The sequence below is a fragment of the Labeo rohita genome, chromosome 17 (assembly GCF_022985175.1).
Source record: "Labeo rohita strain BAU-BD-2019 chromosome 17, IGBB_LRoh.1.0, whole genome shotgun sequence".
NCBI lineage: Eukaryota > Metazoa > Chordata > Actinopteri > Cypriniformes > Cyprinidae > Labeo > Labeo rohita.
In genome coordinates this window covers 15,779,633-15,790,689 of record NC_066885.1, presented here as the reverse complement: position 1 = coordinate 15,790,689, position 11,057 = coordinate 15,779,633, and the positions used below count along the sequence as shown (strand labels likewise).

The 11,057-nt window shown below is 36.8% G+C and overlaps 2 protein-coding genes across 2 annotated transcripts; both read right to left on the bottom strand.

Moving 5' to 3' along the window:
• Nucleotides 1–64: 64 nt before the first annotated feature.
• Nucleotides 65–4,905, bottom strand: gjb3 (gap junction protein beta 3). The gene is made up of 2 exons (XM_051133815.1): nt 4,403–4,905; nt 65–2,159 (listed from the first exon to the last, which is right to left on the bottom strand). Exon 2 carries the CDS (start codon nt 2,075–2,077, stop codon nt 1,145–1,147), a length of 933 nt encoding a protein of 310 aa, XP_050989772.1. The 5' UTR covers nt 2,078–2,159; nt 4,403–4,905; the 3' UTR covers nt 65–1,144.
• Nucleotides 4,906–6,131: 1,226 nt separating this feature from the next.
• gjb10 (gap junction protein beta 10) lies at nt 6,132–9,789 on the bottom strand. Its single transcript, XM_051134286.1, has 2 exons — nt 9,679–9,789; nt 6,132–8,885 (listed from the first exon to the last, which is right to left on the bottom strand). The coding sequence occupies exon 2, from the start codon at nt 8,839–8,841 to the stop codon at nt 8,023–8,025; it is 819 nt and encodes a 272-aa protein (XP_050990243.1). The 5' UTR covers nt 8,842–8,885; nt 9,679–9,789; the 3' UTR covers nt 6,132–8,022.
• Nucleotides 9,790–11,057: the final 1,268 nt, after the last annotated feature.

Here is an 11,057-nt window from a genome sequence, read left to right as displayed (position 1 = left end):
TAAATCTGTTTCCTTTTTGATTTAAATGTCTGTTACGCTATCAAAATAATTTCTTTAAAATGACTTGATGGGTATTTTTATACTTTATTTGTACAGTATAAAAAAAAGAATGAGCTTTAAAAGCTTCCTGATTTACAATACCATTACATAGTATGTCTCATACAAAAGAACTCCATTTGGGCAATTTTACGAAAAACAACAACATGATAAAGTGATATGTCAGTGCGTTGATTCAGGTTTTGATACAAAGCCAAAGTGTGCAGCAGTATTAAATATCTCTATGAAAACATGTGACATAATCATAACAGCAAGTTTGAACAAAGTCAGAATCTTACAAATGCTTGCCAAGTGTAAACCGGCTGAGGTTAGTCCACAGTCTACAGTAAGGTGACAACAAAAAATGGACGAAAATTTTTCCCTGATCGCCCATCTTATGGACACTTATGTGTTATATTTTATATACCTCTCAATTTTCCAGCGTAAGAATGTGTTTGCATATAAACCTCCACTAAGAAACTGTTATAGTTGTAATAGCTTCAACTGTAAAACTTTGATCTTTGTAACAAATACCAGGACATTGAGACATCGTAAACAATGACACCCATGAGGCATTTCATTACGTCTTCTAATATACAAAGGAAATCCACTCTTCCTCCTATCTTTTTGTGTGCGTGTGAAGGTGGAGGTGGGTTTGTATGCAAGGTGTGTTCTCCATGAAAGCCATCCTGGTTATTTGATAACTCTTGAGCTTTTTCAGTGGTTTTCACCTTTGTTCTTTTTAAGAAATGAGTGAGAGGAATGAATCAGAAGAAAAGGAATGCATTCAGCCTCCATTAAGGCTTAGAGTCAAGGTGGTAATGCAGTCATTTGTGCTGGAGTTGAAGCCTGAAGTAACTAGGCTGGTAATCAAAAGACTCCACAACCAGTGATATCTCAATCCCGGGTTAATCACGATTGCTCAAATAGGCAAGACACTTAATTTCCAAGGCAAAAGTTTCTGAATCTGGCATATAGAATTTCACGCACCACCTGCCAAATGTTTTTGATGGGCGATCAAAGACTTTGGGACTGTCCAGACATTCAAAGCTTGTTTTATGCCTCTAGATGACTAAGAATACTTGATTGAGAAGAAACAAAAAGTTTTTCAAAGTATATCAGACTGTATCTTGTACATGGGTACTGAGAGATTTGGAGCAGAAGCTCTCATGTCCACACTCAATCTGTAGGCTGGCTTAAACGTTGGCTTGAGTTCAGATTTAAACTGCGGTTTAGACCCTGGTTTATACTCAGACCTAAAGTCTGGTTTAGACTCCAACTTATACTCGGGTTTGGTGTCCATAGGAAGGGTGCAGTTGCTGTCCTCATCTCTGTATCGTCCATTAAGTGGTGTGTTGCTTCTCTGAGACCTCTTAAACTTGTTGGCACATCGAATGACGCGTTTGGAGATCAGGTAGATGATTTCACAGACGCTGAGCACTATGCAAAGAGCCGAAGCTCCAACCATGAAATATGTGAAGACTCTTTTCTCTGTGGGTCGACCAATGTAACAGTCCACAGTGTTGGGACATGGGGGGACTAGGTTTTCCTCACACTTCACCAGTCTTGGCAGGTAGAAGCTGTCGTAAATGTGATGGAGGATGTAGAGGAAGGAGATCTCGATGCCAGTCTTGGCAAAAAGGCTGATCAGGTACGTCCACCACAGTCCACCGTGCTTTTTCCCCGTGTTGTCGTAGAGCCTGGCTTTTTCGCCATGCTTCTGGCGGTACTTGCGTTCGCGCTCGTCGCGGTACTTCACGTGCATGACCACCATCAGCGATGGACAGGTGACGAAGATGAGCTGCAAAGCCCACAGCCGGATGTGGGAAATGGGGAAGAAGTAGTCATAGCAGACATTCGCGCATCCCGGCTGCTTGGTGTTGCAGTCAAAGTCTTTCTGCTCATCCCCCCAAACTCTCTCAGCTGCTACAACATAAACCATCACTCTAAACACAAAAACCACTGAGAGCCAGATCCGGCCAAATGCAGTGGAGTATTTATTCACCCCACTGAGCAGGGCTTGAAAAGTCTTCCAGTCCATGGCTCAAAGCAAGGCCTGCTTACTTCTCTGTCCTCTGATCCTCTGAATATCACTGAATATCTCTGATAAAGAATACAGCCACCTGAAGATGAAAAAGAATAAAAAAGAAAAAGATCACAATGAGTGAGCTCATTCAAAACAACATCTTGTATTTAAAAGACACATGGTGGGATACAGTTTCAGTCAAAAGTTTACATACACCTTGCAGAATTTGCAAAATGTTAATTATTTGACCAAAATAAGAAGGATCATTTTTATTTAATACTGACCTGAATAAGATATTTCACATAAAAGACATTTACATGAATGAAAATAGTAGTTGAATTGATAAAAAATGACTCAGAAGTGATTCTTAATACTGTGTTGTTACCTGAATGATCCACAGCTGTGTTTTTGTTTTGTTTAGTGATAGCTGTTCATGAGTCCCTTGTTTGTCCTAAACAGTTAAACTGCCTGCTGTCCCACTATTTATTTGGTTTTTCAGCATTTCTCTGTGTTTAAACCCTTTCCAGCAATGATTGTGTGCTTCTAAGATCCATCTTTTCACATTGAGGACAACTGAGGGACTCATATGCAACTATTACAGAAGGTTCAAATGCTCACTGATGCTTCACAAGGTAACACGATGCATTAAGAGCCAGGGGTGTAAACTTTTGAACAGAATGAAGATGTGAGCATTTTTCTTAATTTGCCTAAATATCATATTTTTTTTCATTTAGTACTGCCCTTCAAAAGTATAGAAAATACATGTTTCCCAGAAGACAAAATAAGGTAAATGTACCTTGATCTTCAAATTCAAAAAAGTTTACACCCCCTATTTGTGGGACCTGAAGGTTTTTTCTGAAGAACAGCAGGCAATTTAGGACAAACAAGGGACTCATGAACAATCACTAAACAAAAAAACAAAAAAACAACAACTGTGGATCATTCAGGTAGCAACACAGTAGGCTTATTAAAAATCAAGTGTATGTAAACTGAATATAAATTCAGCTATTATTTTCTTTTGTGGACTATATGTAAACATCTTTTATGTGAAATATCTTATTCAAGTTAGTACTGAATAAAAAATAACATGCATTTTGCATGATCCCTCTTACTTTAGTAAAATAACATTTGGCAGATTCTGCAAGGTGTATGTAAACTTTTGACTTCAACTATAGATCAACCATTTTCTCATCATCATGCTATTCCAACACACTGAAAACGTGATATTTAAAAAAATATCCAAGGCCACCTATGCTATTTTTGTGAAAAACTCCCTTAATGATTCATTCATTACTTGAACTGATTCGATTCTTTTTGAGTTCAACCTACTGACTCAATGATCTGATCACAGCAATTAGCAATTAGCAGAACACTTCAGGTGAGGATGAAAAATGAGAGGATAATAACTTAATTTTCAATCTGTTAGTCACAGAATGCTATTGTATGACTACAGAGGACTTAGGTAGGCCTATGGTACAGTCGTATGGCTCACTTTTATGATACATTCATGGTTCACTTTTTTAAATCCAACAGGTTTGAATAGACACCAAGGTGCGTAAATGATGACAACTGCAGTTTCTGTGCGTGAACTATCCCTTTAAATGCTTTATAATGGTGCATGTTCAAATCATAAAATGCTTCATACAGGATAGGCCATTACGCCATTCATCATCATCATCATCAGAAAAGGCAATAAAAACATTGCTCTTTATGTTTATATATCAGTTTTAGAGCTTTGCCTTTAATAAGTATTCCCATAAAATGTTTTCCTCAGCAATGGATGTAAGCTTACAAAAAACGCACGTCCCATCAGCTATTGAACATTTAATGATATTTTAAGTACATTCCCATTTGTTTAACCTACGGCTGAATTCTCAGTTGGTTTGTGTAAACTAGTCAAAGTTAAATCAGTGCTGTTCTCTGTCTCTCTGGCTACTTTTTGTGTTCTCGGTTTCTTTATCTCTATCAGCAGTTTTTGTTTTGTTTTAAATGTCAGTTACGTTTTTCTCCAGAACTCATAATGTCTGAATTATTTATTAAATATTTTATTGCATTTTTTCTTTTGTAAACGCAGGCATATTTAAACGTACCCTATTAAAACAGCGCTAGAAGACAGATACAATGTTAAACGTAAGTTGAATGGCTACCTTATCTACTTTTAAAACGTTCAACCACATTGCCTTTAATTACTGATCAATAAAATCAATTCGATCGGTTCGAAGGCAAGTAACCGGAAACAAGGATGTTATTTTTATTAATTATTTTTACAGCGCAATTCCTGACAATGTGAAACGCTTCTAAAATTTCACAAAAACTTCACAAAAAAAATGTATTACTTACTTTGGATGTAAGTTTTCTCTTGTAATTCAGCGGCTGTTAAACTCTTCTCTGAAGACCTCTGTCTGGCTTCCCCGTGGATCTGGTTTGGTATCACGCCTCAGTGAGGGTGGAGTTCAGTATCCAGTCTAGAAGACAGGGCTTTGCCATAAACCTCTTACTTTAAAGATAACAAGCTAATTAAATACATATTTGTATGTGAAATCCTTTCACAATCATCATGACTTTCTGTGTGTTGTCTTAAATGTCCAGCTTAGGGACAGAAAACACTTCTGTTTATGAACTTACAAGTCCAAAATGACTGTAATATGACTCCATAAAAAGTTTTTTTTAGTATACTGTTAATATTATGCCACAGCATTGCGTTTCATGTGACAAATAGTAAACCCTTGCCTGTGCAGCCTAGTAACATCTTATTGTACAATAAATAAGACTCCCTTTGTTTAGACAGCTCTGTCAAGTAAACACTGCGTGTTAGTGGCTTGTGGTGTTGCCAACGTCTGCAGGCGGCTTCTCCATGTTTAAACTTGTCCATGAAAGTCTGCGCTCCATAGTCACGTAAAGACCACACCTCGTCCTGAACAACAGCTTTATAGATGTTCTTTGAGTTTTTGTTGCTTAGGAACTTATAGTGGGTCTCTGGAGACACTATAAAAAGTTTGTCAGGCAAATTTCTAGTGTTGTGCTGAGAATGCGGGTACTAATTATATTGGGTAATTAAAGTTAATGTGTTTCAAGTAAATACGGAAATCCTTCTGAAAGCTCTTTGGTGTAGATCTGACTTTTTTTTATACTTATAGTACGAGTGCAACAGTTTTAGATAGTGGTGGGAGCCTAACGAGCCTAAAGGATTTGTGCCAATTTGCTTCCAAGTAACCCAGATGTTTCCAAAGGAAAAGACTCTGTGGTTCATTTTCATCAAAGCATGAGACATTTTTCTGGGCTATATTTGTTAAGCCCTCTGACTCACTGCTCAAACCTCGGCGGGATCATGGTGATTCATTCTCTGAATGAAGCAGTAAAAAACTCTTATAATTTTGTAATCAGGATTGCCAGTCTTCCCTCAGTGTGTCTTACAGGAACCTCATGCCTGCTTTGAGTTATTCAGGCCATGTGTTCGGTCTGAACTTGTTTGTTCAGCAAGAGGAAACATTATGAAACACTGAAGAAAAAAACTCAACCAGATCAGGCAGGTCTGCTGTAAGGTATTTCAATAGGTTTACACGTGTTTATGTGTGGGAATGGTTAACTTCAGCTGGAAGGCATACTAAATTATAGCTTCTGTAATAGATTTGAACAACAAAAGCATTAGTTTAACATGCACCAAGTTGCTAAGTGCACACACAGTCTGTATGGTTAGCAATCACAAAAGTTGATGTTTGTGGATTTAATCAGCGTTAACGATGATGAAAAGAGACAGAGAGGAAGCTCAAGTACAATGAGAAGGGAGTGGAATGTTGGTTGCGTTTAAAAAAGGAAAAGCACTCGTCGGGATAGGTTTCCACGCCTTAGGAATGTAGATGTGACTCACAAAACCTGCTTCAACATGAAATACCTGCATCTACCCTACCTTTTTACTGCACAGAGGTTATGAAGACATCAAGAAACAGAGACAGACCGGCCAAATCATTGGTCAAGAAACAGGGAGGGACGTTTTTGTTGCCTTGAGGTGCTTTTATGTACTGAAATAAGTGAAAAGAATGAATGGTGTAATCGGAATACACCTGAAATACAATCCAGGTACAAAACAGCCTGAGGATTAGTTTAAGAAAAGTGGTTTGTTTTCGTTTTTCCGCAGTGCAGCTGGGATCTATGGGATTTATATGTTCTCATTCTAACTTGCAGGTTTTAATCTTGATGTGAATCCAACTGTCATGCTGAGACAGTACATAAAGATGTTTATCTCTGCCATTTTCATTCTTGACATTTCTTGCTCCACAGCACAATCACATGCAGATTAACTGGCTTTAGAAGTCAAATCAAGTCTGTGAGCAGCAAAGTCAGTTTTTTCATCTGCATCCTCAATTCATCAGAAATCACTGGTTTAAACAAGCAGCAGATTGTAAGAAAATAAAAAGCAGATTTTAATGTATCTCAAAATGTAAACAACTCTAAACACAGTAATTAGGAAAGAATGCAAAAAGGTTAGCATACAAACAGAGGATTTCTAACTTTGGAGGGTGTTTACTTTTCTGGATATGTTTATCAGTGAATGAAAAACTCTCTCATACCCACACGCATACACACACAGGCAAAACAACCTTATTTGAGTTTGATCATCTGGCAGTGTTGAACATTTATCATTAAATTCAAGATGTTTTAAATACTGCAAGTTCTTGGAAGACATTGGACTGAAGCACCAGAGTTTAGACACACACACCAGCTAATATACAAACAACAACTCAGCAAAAATGATTACAAAATATTGAGTACTAACAATAAAAAATAAAATACAGTACAAAGTTTCGTACAAATCTGTAAACAAACTAATTTAAATTTACATTCAAATTTAAGTATAAATTAGAGTGGCCAAGCAGGTTTCGAAAATAATGGATTTGTAAATACGTGTTAAGTTTAACAGCATGTACTTGTATGACGACTGTAAATATATAAAGAAGAAATGTAGACTGATGTATCTATGCATGCTGTTCTCACATGCAACAGAAATAAACCGTTTTCACCTCAGAGTAAAAAATTAACTTAGTTGAACAAGAAATAAAGGCATATGAATTATATGTTGCTTTTACGAAAGATAAAACAGCCGTTGTGAGATATAAAGTCATACTGCGCCATAAAAAGTCACGTTGTGAGTCACGATTCAGTCAGTTTAACTGAAAATTACAATCATTTACTCACACTAATGTCACTGCATTTTTTAAAAAATATTTAGTCTGTGTAAGTCATTAGAGTTCAATGTTGTTTTGAACCCCAAGGACTTGCACTATACAGACAATAATGGTTAAAACATTACTCAAAATATGAAAAGAAAGTTTTACAGGTTTGTAAATGTTTGACAGTTTTTTTTTTTTTTAAAAGTCACATTGTGAGTTATGAAGTCGCAATTACTCAACATTTTTACTCTGCGATAAAAACAGGCTTCTGTAGATAATTGATTCCTCTGTAAATGAGTTGTACTATCTTTGGTTTCTTCTGAAAGAAATGAACAACTATGAAAATATGTGAAGGAGAAAGTGATTTAACGTCATATGCAGTCACGTTTTGCTTGTTAGTGTCAGTTGAAAAAACAACAAATATGTACTCCGTAATTATTAGTAATTATCCGGTCTTATACATCTGCTTTGTATTTGCTTTTTAAAGTGCCCGTTGGTGTTGGTGTTTTGGAGCTTGGCCTAACAAAAGACACACCACACCCAAAACCCTGCAGAAACTTACTTTAGTCAAACTAAAGATTGTGTCATCCTGAATGTTGACATTTTGACCCCTATAAACATTTCAAATATACAACATTGTTTATCAGGCCACAACTTTCCAGCAAAAAGATCCAGTGGATATAATTTAGCCTTACAAGCAGCTTTCCCTACTGCCAACCGTCCACTGAGTTGGTCACGTTAGAGTTCACATCATGGTGAACATGAAATTTTCCATCTCTCGGAGTCCCACTTTTAGTAGTTTCGAAGCTCATTTTTTGATGAGACGACCAAACTGTAAGCTGGCGCTGGCTGGTTTTTGCTTGCCAGTTTCTTGCTGTTTGAATCTAAATGAGTATTTGAGTTCCTCATGTTAGCAATGGACCTTGCTTTGTTTATCTGCCTTGAGCCGTGCATCCTGTGGATGCATTCAAAGCAGCGTTTGCCCACCAGGTAGAGGATTTCACAAAGGGAGAGCAGGATGCACACTAGACTAGTCACCACCATGAAGATGCTGAAGATCCGCTTTTCTGTAGGCCGAGAGATGAAGCAATCAACCACATTGGGGCAAGGAGCCTCAGAACACTTCACCAGGGTGGGGAAGTCATACCCCTCATAGATGTGATACAGAAGATACACAAACGTCGCATCAACTCCCATTTTAAAAACCAAGGAGAGGATATATGTCCACCAAAGACCGCCGCGTTTCTTTCCGGTGTTGGCGTACAAGCGCTGACAGCCCTCGCCGTATTTCAGGCGGTGCTTCCGTTCACGTTCCTCACGGTAGGCCACATGTAGCACCACGAGGAATGACGGACAGGTGACGAAGATGAGCTGCAGCGCCCACAGACGTATGTGGGACACTGGGAAATAGTGGTCGTAGCAAACGTTATGGCAGCCAGGCTGAGCTGTGTTACACGCAAAGTCTTTCTGCTCGTCGCCCCATACCTTCTCCGCAGCTACGACGAAGACCATGACCCTGAAAAGGAAGACTATGGACAGCCAGACTCGGCCAAATGCCGTGGAGTACTTGTTGACCCCGCTCAGGAGACCCTGAAGAAAAGCCCAATTCATGGCACCCGTGAGCACTCAGGTTATCCCACCTGAATACCTCTCACCTGAAAGGGAGGGGAGCAGAGTGAGAAAGACAAAAGAAACTTCCATTACATAAAATTCACTTGTGTGGTTTGTGATATACTAAGTAAAACTACACACTTTGTGTGATGATTCAAAGTTTTTTTAAAGCTGGGGGTCTTTAACCTTTTAAAAAGATGTTGAAGGGACCCCAGTTATATATATATATATATATAACGACTTAATAACATATATTGTCTTCTTCTAAAATATTGACATACTTTATGTACAAAGCTATCTAAATAAAATCACTAGCGTTATACTGAGTTCTATACATATAATTGTATTTAAAACATTTCAATGAGGGAGGCATAATGAAGCATTTATCTGAACTTTTCCTTTGTTTAAAAAGTTTATGTAACTTTGTATATTTTATTATGTTTATATCACAAAAGCAGTTATGAACAAACAATATTTAGATCAGACAAACAATGATTAGATTAAACATAAAAAAAAAAACCCTCCGTGATAAAGTGATTCACTATTCCAACAACTAGTTCTGGTTGAAAAACCATTCTGTTTCCACTTTTTAGGACGGAGGTTAAACGAAATAAATATTTAAAGAAGCAGTTATTATAACGATGTGTGTTGTGTACAACCCCCGAACAACTGAATATGTCTAACGTTATTCAGTTCACAAACCCACGTATAACCAGTTTTGACTAAGTTACAAGGTTAAGAAAAAAACTTACGGAAAGTGCAGATGAAAACATAATCTGTACAGTTATACCAAATGTATTAGTCAAACAAACTGAAGAGTTTTTAGAGTTTACTTACAGACTGAAAATTTGCAGTTGTCTACAGTGCAGTCAGAACGCAGTGATTGTCTTGTTTGTAGCAGTCGGGTGAACTGCGGGCGTTAGACACAGCCGACACGTGTGATGAAATAATGCACTTCGACGTGGAGAACGTCATAAGGGATCCTTTGGCGCCACCTAGAGGACAGCAGTTATCCAGCTGTATGCCAAAGACTGTAAATCAGTTGCGCTGATTAAATCAATTATTGAGCCACTTAGTTCTTTAATTTATAACCCATAAATTTAGATATATTTATATAAAAAATCACATTTTACACAGATTGTATTAATAAGTACCAGTTTCTACCCTTACAAAAATTAACCATGGTTTTACTACAAATAAAACCAAAAATCTGTGGTCACCACAAATTAACCATGGTCTTGCTACACTAACCATAGTTTAACCATGGCATTTGTAGTAAAACTATCATTATACAAATGGTAATCAATGCAGCAAAAACCCATGGTTACTACACTTTTACTATAATAAAACCATGGTTAATTTTCGTAAGGGATGAAATTGAAAGAGCTGGATAGATTACTTACAAATTGTAGTCTGTTACTGATTGCATGATGAAAAATGTAGTTAGCAACGTAATATAGATTACTCATTTTAGGTAATGTAATCTGACTCCTTTTTAGAGTACTTTTACATTACTTATCAAACTTGTTTTAAACTTACCATTAAACATACCATATTGATATAAAAAAAAGCAAAGAGACAGAAAATACATTCCAATTTTGATGTGAACATCATAAAATGCATTAAAGATTACATTAGTGAAACGATAGAGTGAATAGTGAGTTGATAAAAACCTAATAATTAATTCAATTATGAAAATGTAAAGTGAAGCTTAAACACAATGTAAAGACGTGGATATTAAAAATATAAATATGTGACCTGGACCACAAAACCAGTCGTAAGGGTCAATTTCTTGAAATTGAGATTTAAACCGTCTGAAAGCTGGGTAAATAAGCTTTCTGTTGATTTATGGTTTGTTAGGATATGACAATGTTTGGCCAAAATACAACTATTAAATGTGGAATCTGAGGGTGCAAAAAAAAAAAAAAAAAAAGACTAAATGACCTTTAAAGTTGTCCAGATGAAGCTCTTAGCAATGCATATTACTAATTAAAAATAAAGTTTACGTTAGAAAATCTACAAAATATCTTCATGGAACATGATCTTTACTTAACATCCTAATGATTTTGGCATAAAAAAACAAAAAATCAATAATATTGACCCATACAATGATATACCTGCGCTACTTACGACTGGTTTTGTGGTCCAGGATCACATATATTTTCATTACAAGTACTTAAATTTTGGAATCTACTTACATAATCCAGATGTCCAGT